The sequence below is a fragment of the Rousettus aegyptiacus genome, unplaced genomic scaffold, assembly GCF_014176215.1.
Source record: "Rousettus aegyptiacus isolate mRouAeg1 unplaced genomic scaffold, mRouAeg1.p scaffold_m13_p_8, whole genome shotgun sequence".
Taxonomy (NCBI): Eukaryota; Metazoa; Chordata; class Mammalia; order Chiroptera; family Pteropodidae; genus Rousettus; species Rousettus aegyptiacus.
The window spans coordinates 68,500,716-68,521,552 of record NW_023416311.1 but is presented as its reverse complement, the minus strand read 5'-3'; the positions used below and the strand labels follow the sequence as shown (position 1 = coordinate 68,521,552).

Genomic DNA, 20,837 nt, shown 5'->3' with positions numbered 1-20,837 from the left:
TATTATGGTTTTTAAACTGTCAGGATAGTAGTTTTAATTATAATGACCTGTTTGGCATGAACCTTTGAAGGTTAAGTCTTTAGAGTCTATGTAATTAGTTCTATATCCCTGATAATCTCTTAAGATATAGAATTTAAACTAAGAAATACATCCTTTCTAGCTCTTAATTATGAATACATAATGTCTATCTTACATTGAAGAATGTTCAGAGTCTAATGTTTTTCTCTGTAGATAAGATACAAATATATTGGAATTCAGTACTAAGATTACCATATGGTTAAAATGTCAGTTATTCTTTGTCCTTAGGTTGTGGTTTTGAGAGAATGGGGGAGAGGGCAAAGAAAGATAAATCCCCCCAAAGTCAATCTTTAAAATTCAAATATTCATTAATATACATTTCATGGAAGAAATGGAAATGGCCAATGTATATATGAAAAACATTTACCCTCACAACTAACAAAAGGAAAGAGACATAAGTAGCATTTTTGGCCATCAGCAAAGTTTTCATTGACAATATCCTCTGGTGATAAGGAGAGAAAGAAAATGTCATTCTCATGTATTGGTGTAGAGTGGTTCAACTACACATTTGTACTCTCACAGCTACCCAAAGCCACTTCTGGCACCAATTGCTCAGAAGGATAAGAAATGGCTAGGAAACCCAGCCTAATGACAGGACAGCGTCACATAGTTACTCTTCAGTGGGAGCCTACATGGCACTCAACATGGCTGTCACCCAGCCATGTGGAAACTTCTCTTTAGTACCCCACGTGACAACTCAGTTGCTAAAGAGTGAAACTGTTATTGTGGGTGCAAGAGCCTCCCTGGCTTAGAGCCTCAGCTCCCAGGAGCCAGTATCCATTGTAAAGGCTCCACAGCATGGCTTCCCAGTTCCCTGCAAGGTGTGCGCCAGTTATGAGAATCCTTAAACTCTGGAACACCTAAAAATATGGTGCCTATTAGGTATTTGTAATGCCTTCAGGTAAAAATGCAATTTATCAATCAGGGGTTATTTTTCTAAGCAATGATGCTTCAGTAATATGGTTGTCAGTATGCCTTTATCAGGTTCCTAGGGGAACAGAGCTATAAAATTAACTGAAGGTTAGATTCTCTCGAAGAAAGGTAAGGGGTATTGTTATATACTGAAAGCTTTGATTGTGTATATACCTTTCAATCTGTAAGGTTTGTTTTTAGGGATTTGTAGTAACAAATAAGATATATGCACAAAGATGTATCCATATCTGTATTAGTAGATTCATTGCCATAGTGAATAATTTGTGACCATCTCAGCAATTGATTAAATAAATTATAATACATTCCTATTATGGAATACCATGTGAGTTTATGGAATAGATATTTCCAGAAACAACATTCAAAGGACTTACATCAAAATATTTAAGGTTTAACTCTTGATGGTAATTTTCAATGTAATTTTTTTTTAAATCAGTAATCAGTAATTTTAAACTTTGACCGTGTATTATTACTTTTCTAAATTATTGTTTTTTGCAGAAGTGATCATGTAAATTTCAGTGCATGCTATTTATACCGATTAGTCAGACATTTGAGTTTAATACCATTAAGAAGGCTTGATCTTGAACTCCTTCAAAGAAATTTTATGTATTTTATAAACTACTCAACTCTATCTCGCTTTCGAAATTATTCCATTCATTTTCTCATACATGTTATTGTATAATTTCTAAATTCTAATTAAAATCTCATAAATTATAAACCTATCAAAATTGTCAATAAAGTGATACAGAACTTTTTAGGTGGTCTGTAGAATTAATCCTGGGGGCTGGGAAGGTTAGGATCATATGGAACAGAAACTATGGCTCAGCGATTAAATGAGAAAAGCCATGTAACCATGTATTTTCATCTTTGATAGCGTTTAGATGCCAGCCCCTCAGCTCCTGTTGACAGATCATATATGGGTAGGTTAGTTGGTGCCATTGTCACTTCCTAAAGGATTTTTAAAGAAATAGGTACAATTTATTCTCCATCTTTTACTTAATAATATGCTCCCATCATGATTTATTTTTAACATCACCTCATCCATTGACAGTCTTGCCACTCTATTTATTGGCTCAGAAAATATAAAACAAATGTTTCCTCAAGGGGTGTGTGGTACTTGGAGGAATAATGAAAAGGAAAATATAATAATTTGAACTGTACTTTCAATAAATTAATAATGTAGAGAATATCCAAGGAAATGTTTATTGCATTTATTACCTGCCATTTTGTATTAGTTGTGTTTCTAATTCTTCCTACACATGGATGACAGTGAGTTAGTTGACTACCGAAGTGCCATGTCCTACAAAACGCCAATCTCGGAGACAGACTGGGGTTCTTGCCCAGTTCCACCAGGGACTGTGTTATTTTGAGACTCAGTTTCCTCATCTACAAAATTAATGGATTAGATAATTTCTTAGGGTTTTCTCAGCTAAACAAGCCTCTAAGATTTAAACAATTTCTAACTCTAAGATTTATAACGATAAAGTTTCTAATAATTTAATGTTTTTTTCTTTCAGTTTATATCTGTTCAAACTAGGAATAGCACCCCAGATCCAGGATTTGTTGGGCAAAGTAGATTTCACAGGTACTATTCTTTATCTTTATAACTTTTTACACTGTAGTTACCAAGGAAATGGACCAATACTTTTTTCATTTCAATATTATTAGTTCCTATTTTTCCTTTATATCGATCAGAGGAGAAAACTTGTTTTGTTTGTGCTCAAACAGGTTTCCCTTTCCCCACATTTATGAAATGAGAATATTATTAGGCTGGCTTCTTCCTAAAGTTCTTGTTTAGAAATAGCCCCACCTTCTTGAAAGATTTCTTTGTCTGTCTTTCTTTCTTTCTTTCTTTCTCTCTCTCTCTCTCTCTCTCTCTTTCTTTCTTTTTATTTCTTTCTCTTTCTCTCTCTCTCTCTCTCTCTCTCTCTCTCTCTCTCTCTCTGTCTCTGTCTCTCTCTCTCTTTCACACTGGCATGGCACTTTTTGTTTTCTTTAAACAGAAAAATAAGCCTTGCATGCTGGGGAAGGGGGCCCTCGGTGAGGACATTTCTTAATATAAATATACTCATCCTGCCTCCATCTCTGTGGCTCTCTGATTTTTTTGTTCTTTTTCAGAGGAGGAAATCAGTAATATGAGAAAGGAACTCGAGAAATATGGAATACAGATGCCATCTTTCAGCAAAATAGGTGGTATTTTGGCTAATGAGCTGTCTGTGGACGAAGCTGCATGTAAGTCTATTTAAAATCCAAGCATACCATTGATATGAGACTCACCTATACTTTATTTGTTGATTTTGGTTATAAGAAATAGAATATTTGGAAGATACATTAAGCCCCCTCTGAAAGTTTTATTATACGTATTGTAGATGGTTAATTTAAGCTACTTTAAACATCCACTTGTGTGTGCAGTGTGAATTAAGAGGTTCCAGAAATATCTCGGAAATATTTCTCTGCTTTCTATGTCCTTAGATTTTAGTTGTGAGATTCACTGCGACGTGGCCTTTTAGTGCTGCAAGTTAAATTTCAGGCATCTCTCTTGGAAACAGGCTGGTACTTTAAATGTATTTGTGTTACCTTTCAAATCCCCAGGTGGTTGACATAGTGCTTGGTTCATGTTAGCCATTCAGAGCAAGTTGAATAAATGAATAGGGATCACATAACAGCTGCTGAGACAGGCCCCAAGATAGACGGACAGGTGGAGAGGTTGTCAGAGGCATGCTCTCTGATGTGACTGAGGTCTCTTTTTTGACATGCTTACTGGGAGCCAAAGAAGGAAGTAACACTGCTTAAGTTTATGCAGTGTTGATGCATGTTGCCTTTGCTAATAAAAATCTGTCCGTGTTGCCTTTTGCTAATCAGAATCTTTTTTCCTCTTCTCAGTGCATGCTGCAGTTATAGCCATTAATGAAGCTATTGAAAAAGGAATAGCAGAGCAGACCATTGTAACTCTAAGAAACCCAAACGCAGTTTTAACTTTAGTGGATGAAAACCTGGCACAGGAATATCAGAAGGAACTCTGGGAAGCCAAAAAGGGGAAAGAGGAAAATGCAAGACTGAAGGTATTTAATTAGATTCTCAGTAATAGATACAGTTGTGAATAGGTAGTTGGAAAAAGCCATAATGTTAAAAGTGATATTTTTAAATCAACTGACTGTGGTCTGTATAGCCATAGGCAATTGCTTTGGGAGAAATGTAAGGATAAAATAAGACCATGCACTGTAAGAAAATTAGGTTTCCTTTTATGATGAATATTACAAGTTGCAAGGTTTGAAGGTCATGCCGTAAACTTACTGCTTATCTGGAAGGTGTAGAAGTAGCAGCTAAAGTTCTTCCCTCATTAGGCATCACCAGCAGACCTTGTATTAACTGAAGTTACCTTTGGATATCTTAGTTGAGGTCAAGAACTCAATGCGGTAAAGTTTAGAGAGGACGTTTTGAAATCCACTCTCCTTTAGATTTTCCCAGTTTTTACCCTCATATTTGAGAAAGTGGTTTTCCTCCCCATGAAGGCAGCCTGCTCCTCCTGATCCTAACGTCACACTTCCTGCCTGTCTTGGGTTATTAAAGACTTGATCTATGCTCAGAGCTTTCACTTCCTTGCCGACTGACCTCTCACCACGTCAGCTTCAGTGCCACTACCAAAAGTGGCAACTTTATCTTACCAGCTTTTCTCATCCGGGAGCTTCCACCAGCACACTTGCCCCAGCCTGTCTGCCTGCCTTCCGATGATCTGCTCCCCTAACTCATGCGCTTCTTTGCTGCTGTATTTCTCTTCTGCATCCGTTAGTGTCTCTTCCTCCTGCCTCTAACTATGAGAATTCTTCAAGGTCTATCTCTGTTCCTCCTCAATTAAACTCATCCATTTGGTGAAGAAATCAGCTGTCACCTTGATACCAGGTCCCTCTAATGCTCCTCCAGATAACTTCAGCAATGTGTCCCCCAGACCTTGTCATCCCCCCCATCAGGAGCGTGTTCATCTCTACCCTGCCCTTCTCACTATACATGCCCCTTGCTGACTTCCTTTTGGAATTGTTTCAGAATTCTTTTTTATTTCTCCTATATTCTATATTCTATTCTGTTGCCTTTTCTTAACAGGCTAACATCTATCCATCCACCTTCTAGTCTCAGCCTGCCCCTCCTGCAGTCACCTCAGGATCCCCGTAACACCTTCTTCAGGGGTCTCCCTGCTTCCAGTCATTCTCTAAGCCATTCCATCTCAGAGTTAGAGGTTGCAAAATTAATTTTTAACTACAGATCTGTTGTTATCCTACTGGAAATATCCCAATTCCCTTCTTCCTACTGGATTAAAAGGCCTCCAGGATACCCCTCCTACCTCCCTATCATTTTGGTTAGCCCTGGACACACACTCCATGTGTAGCCTGACTTGCCAAGCTTTTCTGATTTTGTGACCAGATCCTGCTGTCTACATCCCAGTACATCCCTGTCTTAACGTTAAGGTTCCTCCAGAACCTCCTCAATGTTGTCTCTCTTCAAAATTTTCTGACTTCTATTCTGTTTGACTATGTATATTCATTAATATTGTTCTTGATCTTATTAGACGGAATCAAATGAAGTTGCCAGTAGTCAGTTGGTTTTGATATTTAAAAAAATGGCGATATCAAGAGGTCCAGCCTAACTTTTTTGACATTAGACAATTAGGCCTTTTCAGAAAGTTAGTGGGTCTATTGTCTACCTTTGTAATCCTTTGGGCAACTCTAACTCTAGTGCCTTGCATAAAGAGGCATTCTTTAAAGCTTGTATTGAGTTCAAATGAATATCAGTGGTTAGTTTGTTTTATCACTCTGCATTTTTGCTTTTGAATATCGAGCTTTGGAAACAACCTCAGGAATCAGTAAAGACTTTGTTTTGCAGAATAACTGTATTTCAGAAGAAGAAAGAGACGCTTATGAAGAACTGCTGACACAAGCAGAAATCCAAGGCAATATCAATAAAGTCAACAGTAAGTAATGGATTGTGTGCAGAAAATGGTACTTTTATAATATACAAATTTTCCTTATCAGAATCTCTCAACTTGTATCCTTGTAAAACTACCTTATATGATGAAAAATCCACTAAATGTCAGTGTTGCTCTTAATTATGGTGCATCATCTGATAATTTCCCATGGAGATTTTTGGTGATCTTGCCCCTAGTTCATGCAAAATATCTCAAGGTGTCTTAAAGCCAGTTTAACTGTATCTTTCAGTTTAATCATAGGTTCAATGTACGTCATATTTTGAACTTATCCCTTATTGGACTAATACTGAGTTTTTATAAAATATTATGACTTAAAGATTGTCATTCCTTGTCCATGACTATGTGATGGCATTTGATTGGAATCGTAAAAGGTATTATTGACAGCTCTGCTCTTTATTCTCAATCATTAGTCTACACTTTGTAATAATTATTTTCTTACAGCTTGTGTAGCTTTAGTGCAAGTGAATGAGATTTGACGGAGCAATGAAATCACATGGTGGCTGGTTTAAACCCATGTGTGTGAGACTCTATGGATTCAGTTGCACAGTTTAATTTTTCTTGGTATCCAGTTTAGTTGCATGACTATAAAGAACAGAAAATTCAGGTTATTAAAGTAAGCATATGCAAGTGAAGATACATTAATCTCTTTATTAGTCTTTTTCCCTTCTCTAATAAAATTTATTTCACTTGAGGCAGTAAGAAATTCTGATCGACATTTATTTCCCCTAATTCAGTCTAACTAACCCATATATATCCCCAAAATGAATACATGAAAGACCATTTAGCCCATTTAACAAAGCATGGGAACCATCCGCCAAATTTAAATTTGGAATATCCACTAATTTCAGTAGTCCTAAACCTTGCCCTCAATTTAACCACCGATATCCGCTTCAAATGTTCTTTATTACTCTAAACACCTTCAAAGAAATGCACACCTGTAGGTGTTACCTAGAAGTTTGCTCCTAAGTCGCTGATAGAGACATATCCTAAAAGCTTCAAATAGTAACCATGGAGGCTCAGAGGACATTATGTAAATATCTAGGAGGTAACAACTGAGTAGGTTTGAGAATTTACCTCACATATACAGTTGCTGAAAGCTCTAGGGTAAATTTTTTTTAAGGGAGCATCTTAACATTTTGAGATGCATATTCTTATTTTTTTCATCCTTATTAAATTTTGAAAATGTTGGTGATGATACATGGTCCATGATGATACATGGAGCCCAAGTTCAAGTTTCTCTTTCTGCTCTTTTCGAAAGCTGAGAATTTCATTATGCTTGACAGAAATGAATTATAGGAAGAAATTAATACTGCCAGCAAGACATCTAAGGTCCATAAGCTTAGTGAAGAAATGGTTCCACCCTTTTGCCATCTTTTATTTTTGAAATGTTTATAATTGCTAAAACAGATTTCTTTTTCGCATTAAATAAAATGCCTTATGTAACTGTTTATGCTTTTATACTTCATGACAAATTTAATATGAAATTGGCTATACTTTTTTCTCCCCATTTTAAAGTAAAAAGCATGAGATGGTTTATGCCAATGCACAATCGGCTGAAATTGTGAAGGACATTGCAATGGTTGATGGCTTTAAAAGTGTAGAACATAATTATTCTAAAGTTTTTGATCTTCCTCATCTGAAAATTTAAAGTTCGGTAGAACTAAAAGTAGTCTTGGAGAAAATCCTCTAAAGCATATTTTATTCAGTGACATGACAATGAGACAATTACGTGCGCTTTAAAATATGTAAGTATAGTTACTGTCAAATTTTTTCTCTACCGTGAAGGTTATTTTATTAAAATGTTAAAGTGTCTACATTCATAGCAACCATAGTAGTGGCATAAGTGACAGCTTCAATGGTAATGTCATCGGCTCTGTCCACAGAGCCTTCAGCTTTGTTTAAACTACAATTGTTTACCTTTTGGGTTTGGCACGGGCATTTCATTCATTACGTGACATATTCTGTTACGATCAGGGATGGAAATTTTGTTAAACGCAGAGTATAAAAGAGCACTTAAGCTTACTCTGTTTTCTTTTAAGAAGAAATGGTGCATTAAGAGTAATTTAAGGATGTAATTTTCTTGTAATATTTTACCACCCAGTTGTGCAAACTCATATAATAGAGTTTTCTAAGGTAAAGCAAAATCCTACCCAAAGTAATCAGAGACACAGCTGAAAGGTCTCGGATGACTTAACAGACCAGCAAACACCACAAACAATCTCTCACCTTCCTTTCTGGAAATCTTTCTTTTGTCATATTGATTCTAAGAATGGGAAAAAAAGTGTTTGGGATTTTAGGATCTTGTAGAATAAGTGTACATTTTCTGGGATGTGGCATGAAATATTGCATTGGTTCTACATGTTTCCTACTGTTGATTGATGTCTCTTAGTGGAGAAGTTATTGAGGGTAGCTCCTTGCAGATGTCGTTAGAGAAGATAAATTGTCATCTATTAAAAAGGGTTAGAATAATTTTAGCTGCAGTCTAGTCATATATAGGGAGACAGACTAACCTTTGAAAAGCTTTAGAGATCTATGAGTCTGTGTTATTTCTACGACCCTAAAGCCTTATTTATAGGGCAAAATCCTGCTGGTTCTGTCCGATTTGTTATTGCCTGGTGGCAGAGACCATCACTCATTCTTCCATTTGGTTAGTAATTCCATTTCTGTTTTCTGAAAACTGTGCTGAATCTACTGTTTCAAGCACTCTCAGTCTGGTCACTAAAATTCAGTTCTTTGTTATCTGAACATTGCAGCTGGTAGAGACATCACAGAGCTTATGTTTGGGTCAGATAATGTCAACCAAGGCATTTCTTTGATCAGGAATATGTTTTTTAAGTAAACGGATATAGCACAGACTTACTCAATTATATAAATTTTGAATCTAATATTTTAAAAAACATATCTAAATTATTTTGTTTTAAGAATCACCATTCATAGAACATGGAGATCAAGGAGAATGTTCTGAGAACTAATACCATCAATATCGGGCAGCAGCATGTCCAAGTGCCCACTGTGGGTTTTCCATGGTGCGGACTTGGAGGATACAGCAGTAGAGCAAGGCTTCACATAGCTTCAGTCTCCTTGAGGAGGCAATACTGACATACAAGGAGCATTAAAGAGCAATGCCTGCAGGATCTGTATGGCCCAGCTCCAAGTACTGTGTGGATTCCCAAGGTGTGTAATCCTCAGGGACTGGAACAATGTGAAGGCTCCATGGAAGAGATGGGACCAGAACTAGTCCTTAAAGGTAATATTTTGTAAGGAAATCATGTTAGGCAAGAATTATCTCATAACTCCAGCTCTGTCAATGCTGAGGTTCTTTTAAGGACTGCCTCCCAGGATTGGACCTACTTCTAATTACGGAGCTACCCTCTTCCTGCAGCTTTTCAGAGTCCGTGGAGAGTGACTTAGGCTCTGCCCTTGGACAGATGGGCAGGTTGGGTCAGGCTGCAGTGGGAAAAGTAGACATTCTGATGGAATGCAATCCCCTACCCCACCCTCAGGGCTGGTTGCGGTGGACCACATCAATGCCGTCATCCCGGAAGGTGACCCCGAGAATACACTGCTTGCGCTGAAGAAACCAGAGGCTCAGCTGCCTGCTGTTTATCCTTTTGCTGCTGCGATGTATCAGAACGAGCTTTTCAACCTCCAGAAACAGAACGTCACGGTAAGTTAGAGGAGACTGCAGTTCTGGAGATGTTAAATCTGAGTCCAGGCCACAAGGAAGGCTGTTCAGGAGGTGAAAGAGGGGCGTAGAGTCTTTAACATGTACTAATCCCTGGCCTTGTTGGCTTCCCTGTACCAATTTCATGGCAGCCTTCCTCTTTAACTCCTGCCTTTCATCTATGTGGAGAATCTAAGTACAGGAAATGCAGACACATTGAAAACAGGTGGTTCTTATTAACTCTGATTTTTTTTATAAATCTTTGGATAATGTTTTAACTATACTAAGATTTTTTTTTTGTAATATGTTATTTGTTTTTTTTTTTGATATAGAAAAATAAGCTCCGAATCAGCATTTCCAGAAATCTGCAAACAACCATTAGTACCATGGCTTTGATTTTTGTAAACTTATGCTATTTAATATTCTAATAATATTGAACAATAATATACACATAAGGTTATAGTAATTAAGAGCATGCGTACTTAAGCCAAACAATGGAACAGAGTGAAAAGTACTGGAACAGAACCAAGAATTTAATATATGAGAGAGCTAGTATTTCAGAAAGGTGGGGAAAGGAATGAAAAATCCTTGTGTTTCACCACTTGGAAAAGAAAACATTACCTCACCACACATATCAGAATAAATTTCCAATATAAAAGGTTAAACGTAAAAAAAAAAAAATTAAGTTCTGAAGAAGTGAAGAAGGACATTGGATCTTAAAAATTAGAAATAGCGCTGATCCACCAAAAAAATAGGAGGAAGGGCAAAAACATGAACAGGCAATTCACAACATATCTAATGTATAATAACAGACACACATACGAAAATGTTCAAACTCAATCAGAAGTAAGTAAATGTAAATTAAAACAAAATATCGTCCTTTTTAAAAATCGGATTGGTAGAGAGTTGAGAGAATTGACCTGGAGTAGAGATAAATTTGGGGCAGCACAGCTGATGGGAGCACGCGTGGTGCAGCCTTTCTGGAGGGTGGCCTTAGCGGTATGTTTCAAAGGCTCAAGGTCACCCGTTATCCTGACCGTTATGTTCCTAGGAAAAAAATATGAATCAGAAAGTTGTAGCCGCAAGGATGTTTGACTGCGTTGTGTTTAATACTGAGAAGCAGGAAACAAATCACATATTTAATGACAGACTGCTAAGACTAATATTAAATGGAAAAAAATGAGATGAATATATAGAGCATTATCTTGGGTTTTTGTAATCAGAAAATGTCAGTTAGAAAAACAAAAAACCTCTGTAAGTGCATGAATTAAAAATAAGTGAAAGGATATACAGTAAAGGGGTTGGGTTATAGGATTCGTTTTCTTATTCTTACTTATCAAGACTTCTTACGCTTTCTAAATAGAAGGATACTATTTTGTAATGAAAGAAAAATAGGTTATTTTCTTAAATTGCACTTAGATTCTCTCATTAATATTTTCTTTCACTTCTCTAGCTTTGAAGCCGAGGGCTTCTTGAACTATATAGCACAGTCAGTCATTCCCGGCTGGTCACCTGTCAACGACTGGTTGCCCAGTCCCATTTCTTCTTGGTTTTCCCTTATCCTTTTGCTGTATACCGTCACTTTATGTATTTGCTGATAGTTCCCTGGAAGGGGTGAACTCAAATGATTTCATTTTGTTCTTTATTTGTAATTTTATACTTTTCCTATGTGTTAAACTTATAGTTAATATAATCTATGTAGATAAAATTTACTTACATGTTATCTATAATAACCCTTTCCTCCTGTTTCCTTTGGAACGTAAAATTATGCTTTGTTACTCTAAAATCAATTTGCTGCAAGATTTCTGTGGTGGTCCAGAAAGCTATAATGTATTTTAATGTAAATATTACATTATATATATTAAATACATATATTCTAAATGGATAGATAGATGTCAGCTTTTTTAAAATTAATTTATTTTCATGTTCCCTCCATGTTTCTTTAATATGATAGAAGAAATAAACCTTTTGAAGTTACACCAAGTTAGTAAAAATGATTAAATGAAAAGGAACTTTGAAAGGGAGGATGTTCTGAAATCTAAGGTGTATTTTTTAAATAAGCCAATTCCAGATTCATAAATCATATAAATCTGGAGATCCTTACTTGCTTTACCTAAAAATTACCTCACCTTTCTTCAAATATCTAGACCTTAGAGTACCTTTTAAAATTTCTATCTATGAAAATGGCTTTCTTTTTTGGAACTAGAATCAATATTCTTGGCTTAAAGACTTTGATTTGCTTTTCTGGGGTTATAACTTTCAAGTGAAATTCTTCTCTCATTTTTTTATCCTTATTTTGAACTGAAAATTATTAGCTATGCTAGAATCTTACCTTGCACTCTTGGACAGTGACGGCGTTATCTAATCCTTAGATTAATTATTTGGTAAGACTGAGCCTGTTAGCAGTCAGTGAGCTGGGAGTAGGAATCAGCTATGGGAATGCAGATGTTTATGGAATCATAAATGTTGGTTGTCATTAACTGAGTCCCCAAAAATCATCATCTAAGGAAAGCCCAGAAGCTGTTTAACTGTTCTTTAAAGCCAATGAAAAATAGATGGCAAAATGAACTCTTTTTTTTCTGGGGTCTCAAAATCTTTGACTTTTCATTGTTCTTTGATGCATTCTAAACCCCCATCTCATGCACGAGGTGTATGACTGGGGAAACTCATATTGCCTTGTGTTTTTCTGACAGAACTACTTGCCTCATGAGGAGCTCTTGATCGCAGTGGAAATGCTGTCTGCTGTCGCTTTACTAAACCAGGCCTTAGAAAGCAATGATCTTGTATCTGTGCAGAATCAACTCAGAAGCCCAAAAATAGGCTTCAACAATTTGGATGAGACATATGTAGAACGGTAAGCAAACATTTTCTGAACCTCTTTTCAGTGCAGAAATGTGTGTTCAGCAGATCTCACAAAGGATTTGTTTCTTACTGAAGACATCTGTATATCCATACTTGTGAAAGCCGGTCTGCTTTGTTTTTCTAATATTAGAGTTATTCTTTACAGTATTCTTTTTAGGGGAACAAAGTCTAAAAATGATCATCCTGTGGAAATTATTGACTGACTTTATCATTAGCAAAAGATTATTTGATAGGCTAAACTAAAAGAGCTGTTGAAAATATACTTTCCCTTGGCCTTCTTTTGGAGACAACAGAATGCACACGAAAGTTGGAAGCAAGTTTAAAAGTCATCTAGTTCAGTTCTCTTATGTTACTGATGAAGAAACTGAATCTGAATTTATGGACTCAAAGTTTGAGAGTTAGGACCCAAACTCCATTCTTCTGATCATTGAACCAAAGGAATCTTGAGGCCACAGTGGATTATGACAGTGGGTAACAATCTCCATTTAGTATCTTTCATTTCACGTTCCTGAGATATACTGCTAGATAGTTCAATTGATAGCATTACAAAAACTACAACAGATCTAGAGAGAAAGTTAAGGGACCTGAATAAGGAGCCCAGTGATTCAGTAAGATAAAAGCCCAAATTAAACATGTGGTTTCCCATCCTGGATTCCTGTGAACACCAGGGGGAGATGTCTGCTTAGATCTTGACAAAAGCTCTTTTCGGATATTAATGCTGGAACTGTTCAAATAGGTAAATTGGCTGATTCTCGCACATTTTTACAGGAAAATTTTTTTTTAACTTAAAATTTTTAAAAATATTGTTTGATCACGTGTCTATGTAGAGAATGGCCCAAAAGTAGTAGGACAGTGGATTTTTCTTGTTTTCAGTCTTCTTGGTGAAACTGATGGTGTTTACACTACATAAATTTGGCCACCTGGTTCATATAACGCCTCAGAGTCACTTTCCAATGCAGTTTATTTCTGTATCCATTGGTTCTATCAATGACACCACCTTTTCTCCAAGCTTAGAAACCTCCAAGTCAGCTTGAGTTTTCCTCTGCCCTCTGCCAGGCATCCTCGTGCTGTGAACAGCCTGCTCACTTCCCTCCCTATAAGTTTTCTCTGTCACCATACCTCGGCAAGATGTTTCCGTTTCCCAGCGCCCATCTCATTTTGCCTTTTCAACTTTGCCTCTGTAATAATCTCCAAACTGGTCTTCCTGCATCTTTCCTATCCTCGTTCATTCTTACCTAACCAGGCTTTGCTGCTCTCTTAGTGTTAAGATAGAAGACAGAGCCAGCCACTTCCTTATGAAGACTAACAACCTAATGGGGCACCAGTAGAGAATCTTGATGAGAGAATTGTCAAGCCCGTCCTACAGATTTAGCATCCTTGGCCACTGCTCTCTAATAACGGTACTCTCCTCCCTCCAAATCTCCCATTTTAATTATCAAAAAATGTTCTCCCCCACCCCAATTTATAAATAACCCATTAAGGAAATGGTCCCACACCCCATTCTTATATCTGTGGTTTTCAACTGGGGCCTACAGATACAACTTCAGAGTTCAAGTATTCTGTATGAGAAACATTTACCATTTATGTTTGTTTTAATAATCTTTTCAAAATTTGGTTTAAGCACGTTCTGGGTCACCTGAGTGACCCAATATCGACATGAGATTTCGGGGTCTTTTTAGTTCTTGTATTGACAACTGCTGATCATCCTCAGTATTTCACTTTTAGTGTCAGCCTAAGTTTTCAGTTTTTCAAATTTAAGAAACACTGCTCTATTTGGGCCACTCCCTATGGTTGTGCAAATTCTTCAAAGCACAAGAACACTGGGCAGGTTTACCTGGATGAATTCTTACAGTCTCTACCGATTTACCATGGCTTCCACCCTTGGGACTGTGTTTTCCCAAAAAGATTCTTTTGTCTAATTCTCACAAAAGTGATGTAGGGTTGGCATTGGCTCTAGGCATATGCTATTCCCAGATTAATAGTTCTAAAATGTGGGTATGTTTATAATGCTCTACTTGAGTATTCTCTGTTCTCATCTGAATTAAGAACAGACTCCTCACTCTAAACATGTTTTGACCTTAGCTCCAGCTACGTCCCTCCTCATGGTTTGCACTTCAGCCAAGCTGGATCCGAACACACTGTACTTTCTGGCCTATGTGCTCCTATAAATTCTCCTCTCACCACTGGGAACATGGTGCCCTGTCACCCCTCTCTGCCTGGCACAATGTCGGAGCTTCCAAGCCCTGCCTGCCATAGATTACACTTCCATTAATTATTTCCATGCTTCTCCCCTCCCATGCAAATGTCATCTCTTCTGAGAACTAACATGTTGTGGTTAGAGGAACATAGCCTTGGGGGCAAAATATCTGAGTTTGACTATTCCTAGCCAAGCCCTTTTCTCTTGACCTATAAAGCACAAAAGCACTTACCCTGCACTGGCAGAACAGTTTTGAGGATTACGTGCCTGGGTCAGTGCCTAGGCAAGGCGCCCTACCACGAAAATTTCCTTCCACTTCTAACTTGGAGCCCCATTATTTCTACTCTCACGGACTCTCTCTACTTTTATGGCTGTTCCTATGTTCTGCTTTTATACTGCTTTTATACTTTTTTGAGTTTCTGTCTTCTTATCCATTAGACTGAAAGCTCCTTGAAATGAAGGCTGCATATTGTTCATCTAAATATCCATGTAGTGCCTGCTACAGATTTTGTACATAGTAAGTGCTTAATAAACATCTGCTAACTAAATTGGAAATTTACTCTCAAAAGTTCCCTAGCCTGTTAGAAATATAATCTTACTAATCCGCCCTTGGCAGATGGTGAAGAGAGCACTGAGAGAGGTGGGAGGAAAGGGCAGGGACCTTTTGCTAACTACAGAATACTTTACAAAGTTAATGCTTTTAGAAACCGAACACTAATATTCATATGCAAAAAAAGCCTGTGGAGCTCTGTTATGTTACCCATAAAATCTATTCCCTTTGGCTAGTGTTTGTTCATTTCTAAAGAAATGATAGCGATTGTGTTGTTTTCTGTGCTCACCCTTAAACTTTCTTATTTTAGTCCCATTGGTCATCATTTAGACATTAAGTATACGAAATGCCCATAGGGATTTTGCACTTTTTTTTTTTTTTTTTTTTTTTAGAATGGTCCTGTCTATAAGGGATGCTAACCAGTGTACATTGCTACTTATTCATACTGTTATCATGGTCGGTATTATTTATTATCTATAACTAGTGACAGTATTTTCTTAGGTTTATATGACTCTTGGTAAGTGAAAATCTCACACATTACAGTTAACCAGTTTCAGGCCTGCATTTGGTGAAACCTCATTTAATAACAGATAACGAATCAACCGCCACCCCCTTCCTACTTTGACCGTTTTTCTCTCTCAAGCTACTCTCTATGGAAAACACCTCAGTGTCACCTTGAGGCTTGCAGAACTTTGAAAAAATCTGTCACAACAAGAAAACAGTTTTAGACTCAATGCGATGTTAATTCTTTTAACTTATGTTAGCAAATTTGCAAGTGCTATTCAGAAGTCCAAACTGCATAGTAAATCAATATACTTAGAGAGGACTGATCTGTATTTCCCTGGTGTGATGAAAAAGCAAACTAAACTATCAAGTGCCTTTAATTTGGGCTAGAATAGTTCATGTTAGTTTATGGTTGTTAACACTGGTTCTGTGATTTTCAAATAGAAAAATTGGTTATCGAGAAATGAAAGTTTCTTAGTAATATATCAAGATGCATGATTCCCCCCCCCCTAAAATCTCCCCAGATGGGAAAAATAATTAGAGTGGTCGACCAAACTCTTATTTTCAAGAGAGCTATAGAGAGTGAGGAGAGTCAAGGGTCAGGAATGAGTTATGACAGTGCCGTGGCAGGGAGGGGACACAGAAGAGAGAGAGAGGTTTTTGAGCAGCTGCTCTGAAGCCTTAGAAGAAATGGACAGATGAGGAGGAATTCTAGGATAATCTGGTTCAACTCATACACCACTTCTTCAAGAAAACACAGTGAAGATGCGTTTCATTCACCAAGATTTCTGAAACTGCATTGGCATTTTATTTGCTTTCTCAGTGGGCACATTAGGTCTCAAGGTCTCAAGGTTTGTTAGTGTTACAGTAGAAGAGTCACTCACAACTCAGTTTGGAAGGAACGGGAATAATAAAAAGGACCCTTGATGGAAGGGTTAAGGGCCACGGTAATTCAGAGCCAAGACATGCAAATAGGAGAAAAATGAGTAACTGGGAAAGAAAAGCTATTTCACAGAATTGAGAATATCCTAGTGTTTTGTTTTGTTTTGGTCGAGTTGTATATGAATTTGGATTTTGGAAAATTTAATTAATTTAATATTATTTGTACATAAAGCACGTATTCTTCTTAAAAAAGAACATCATTAGTATAAGTGAGCTTGTTGTATGTTGACAAAGCTTCACTAAACAATTTTACTTGCCTTCTATTCTTTGTCTAGCCTTGTGACATCTACTTTTGGCCCCATGGACAAATTTAAGATGCATAATGTGAACAAAGAATGAATGTCTCTGATTGGTATCATGATTGTTTTCTCTTTCACAGTTATGCAAATGAACTACTCTCCATTAAACTAGAAGCCTTATCCCAAGGGCAAGAGAACTTAAGCTGGAATGAAATTCAGAATCATATTGATAAAGTTAATATTCAGATTCAAGAAGAAAATGACCGTAAGTATAGAACACTTCCTATCTCTAGTATAGTAGGAGAATAAGGTGTCTGGACAACTAAGTTTTCTAGATTAGGGCTCCAAATATTTGTTCATGGAACCACATGAGAGCACACTTCCCTAATATGTATCTATGTATTTATATATAAATGTTATGCCTTTACTACTATAGCAACAGTTTGTAAATGTTACAAAGCATACATAAAAAGACAAATGGACAGAATGAAAATACATAAATAGGGGTGTGATCAGAGCAGGGCTCATGAAGAATGGTTTCTCTGTTTACAACACACCCTACAAGAATTTGGGGTTACTCTTCACAGGTGGCAGGATACTGTGACCTTCCTGTGACATTATGCCCTATACATGGAAAAAATAAATAAATAGAAGTCCTAATATTTTTTGTTTATTGGTACTTCAGAGATGACTTCTAGATAACTCAGTTTTTTAACCATTCAACTTTATTTTGACCTTTCATTTGGGCATTTTTCTGAAATGTGACACTTATTCCTACCCTAGGAAGAAACTGGAATGTATTCTAACTGTTGCTTTTTAATCACAAGTCATGGTGATTTGTTGTGTTTCTAGAAATTATGAACTACCAGCATGAAGGTGGACAATCCAAGAAGATATGCCTTGAAACGTGCTTTCTTAATGTCAGCTTCCTTCCTTATCATTTGCCTCTTGCTTATAAAAACATAATGAAGAATGAGGAGCTTTGTAACTTTAGCAATCATTGTAATCACTGCTTTTCTAGCATGAATTACCAAATTCAAGCTTCAAACTGTCTTTTCCATCATAAAAACAAACCAGCACCACCATTTTGGGCTTTCTCTGAGTCTTTTGATTTGTCAGCAACATTGGATTAAGATTGCTAATATTATTGACCTCCCTTCTACCCTCTAGTTTTGACTTATTTTTCTCATTTGTTCTAAGTTTGATGATGGAGTAGGAAATACTTCTCTCACAAGTTTAGGGTGTTTGTTCTAGCAAGGTTTGGTAAGGTCTTAGGTCTGTTCTTCTAATGCTCTAACTTTAGGATAGTAAAATTTCTCTTGTGCTAAAATGTACGACTTTGTTAGTTAATTTCATTTACATAGTTTTCTTCCCTTTTTTCTATTTCCTGCGAGCTTGGCACCCAACATCAAGGCTGGATTTGTTTTTTCATTAAACATCTTTTCGCTTTAGGCCCCAAATAGAAAACAGAGTCCAGGCGTGCTGCCTTGACATTGTGTACTGTGGATGATACACTGATCCCTGGATACTTTCTTTCTCTTGTCCTTCTCAAATTGTGTTCAAATCTAAATTTCCTCTTTTGACAACCAGTATTTGCTTCCTCTGCATTTCCTTTCAGTGAGGCATTTTGGAATCCCTGCAATGAGATGGCTTATACACGGCCCACTTAGCTCTTGTCCGATACATTGACCGAGGAGCTCGTGATTCTTGCCAAATGCTAGTCAAGAGGGAAACACTAATTTGAGCAGATGTTTAACATCATCTGATGGTGGGAAAACGCTGCAATGTATGTCCTGTTAAAAAACTCAGTCTCCCGGCCCTCTGCCCTCTTGCCTTCCTCCTTGATCCCCAGCTTCACACCTTGGGTCTCCTGCAATGATGGTTTGGGTGCTTTGGCTAATGCCCCCCAGGGGTAACACTCTTCTCTTTAGGTGAGCAAAACAAAGAATCATGTTCCATCTTTATTTTCTAACTTTTTCCCAATTCTTTCTAACAATACCCACAGTCCAGGTCTGTTTTGGTGATTTTGGTATCTGCAGCTTATGCAAGTAAAGGTGCCCTAGTTCTCAGTGTTATAGTTTTACTCTCATTCTTGACATTAATTTAAAAAAGGGAAGGGGAGATGCCATTTTTGTCTCAGACTATCTAGTAAAGCCTTTGCTTTTTACCAGGAAAAGAAAAGCAAGTAACATTTGTATAACTTAAAAAGAAAGTGGTCTTTTATAGGTGGATACCATTTTTAAACAAAAATCTCTTTGGAATGGTATGGCATTTAACTAGGTAACTACAGTATTGTTATTCTCCATGGGATATATCACGTGACTACTATCATATTTCTTTTAAGCATCATGTCGTGAAAGGTATATGCCATAACTAGAACGATTACTTCAGATATTCCTGAACATACTATCTTTCCAGAATTTGGGGACTTTAATACAGAATATTTAATTTCTCTGTTTTGGTTTGTTTTGTTATTTTGTCAAAATGAGGTATTTTTGTTTTAAATTCTTCAAGCATTGAGTTTGATATATGTTTAGGTAATTGTTTAAAAAGCTAACTTTAAAAATACACCATTGCGAACAGGCATTAAATTGTGAACAGTAATTAAGTCATCTGAAAGAGCTGAGAATTTTTTGGGGACATCTTGAAAGTGCATTACTCTCCCCGCCCCACCCCTGCCACATGCTCCTAGGTTTAATCCTCTGTCTGAATTGTGATGTAGATAAGGTATGCAGCTAATGCGGAATGATAAATGTGGAAGGTGAATTTAATGGAGAAGCTGCTAAACACATTTCCTTAGACTTGGATACTCTGTGGATTTCTTCCTGGCAAGATCACTTTTTCCAATAGAGCCATAGAGGAGCATTATTTTAACCATGCAACTTAGTTCTTTTCCTTTGAATTTTTGCTTTTTAAACTTGGTAGGTACCATTCTTTTATTTTTGGTGGTGGTAGGTTACCTCGTCTGCTGTCTCAAATGAACAATACGGAAGAGAATGCCCACTCTCATAGAATGTTATGGTCTCACATGTTGATTTAAAGAAGTTGGCCATGAGGATCAGCAATCTTTGTTCAAATGGGAATTCCCCTTTACTTATAAGCAGAGGAAGTGATGCAGATGTGCCCGAGGGCTTCTGGGTAGGTCTTTCAGCTCCTATGAGGTCACTTACTATGAGCTCAGCAGCTTGTGTTCTTAGAAACACAACAAACAAAACTTAAGCAGGTGATTTCAATCAAGTCAGCTGGAATGCACTCATTCCCAGGTGATCAGCCATTAGGAACACATATTTCTCAGACATAGTTCTGTTAAGATCATTTTCGGATGGGGTGTTTAAAAGTAGAACAGTCTACCCAAGGAGGTATCCAGGGAATGACATGAAGTTTTCTGCGCTCTCCAGTTTATAAGTACTACACAGTAAAATGATGCTAATACCTTGTATGTGGATAGTAATTAGACTTTCTGGAGTTCTTGTGTTTTGAGATGATGAACTTGCATGTTAGAGAAGTACTTTTGCTTTTCTTCATATATATTTAAGTATTATAATCAGGAATAATTTTAGTTATTTTAGATTGCCCCTTCTCTGTTCCAGGTAAATCTTTTCATTCTCAGCAAGGTGGTATTTATGGAGTCATCTGTTAGGGAGATACTTAGATAAATATTTTACCTTAATTTCAATGTCAAGATGAAGACACTTTATAAAAATTAAAAGTATTGAATTTCATAGCATACCACATTTGTAAAGTCACTTGTGATTGTTATGAAAAATAACTGACAAAATGAGAAATAATAAGTTGGCTTTAAGAATGTTTATTTTCTAAGCTTACTTCCTTGTTAATGTTTAAGTTTTTTACTAGTTCTTGTCCATCAGAACTAATCTGGAAAGCAAAAGCCC

The 20,837-nt window shown here is 36.9% G+C and overlaps 1 protein-coding gene and 1 non-coding gene across 3 annotated transcripts in view; both read left to right on the top strand.

The window, feature by feature from the left end:
* IQGAP2 (IQ motif containing GTPase activating protein 2) overlaps positions 1 to 20,837 on the top strand; it is a 248,303-nt gene that overhangs the window by 142,992 nt on the left and 84,474 nt on the right. For both annotated transcript variants that reach the window (XM_036225610.1, XM_036225611.1), the window contains exons 6-12: positions 2,526 to 2,593; positions 3,127 to 3,240; positions 3,892 to 4,070; positions 5,884 to 5,971; positions 9,490 to 9,653; positions 12,344 to 12,504; positions 17,085 to 17,209. In XM_036225610.1, the coding sequence (XP_036081503.1) occupies positions 2,526 to 2,593; positions 3,127 to 3,240; positions 3,892 to 4,070; positions 5,884 to 5,971; positions 9,490 to 9,653; positions 12,344 to 12,504; positions 17,085 to 17,209 (899 nt within the window). The remainder of the gene's footprint in view (positions 1 to 2,525; positions 2,594 to 3,126; positions 3,241 to 3,891; positions 4,071 to 5,883; positions 5,972 to 9,489; positions 9,654 to 12,343; positions 12,505 to 17,084; positions 17,210 to 20,837) is intronic.
* LOC118607196 lies at positions 17,448 to 17,576 on the top strand. The gene has a single exon (XR_004952733.1). It is a non-coding gene; the product is annotated as a small nucleolar RNA SNORA11 (small nucleolar RNA).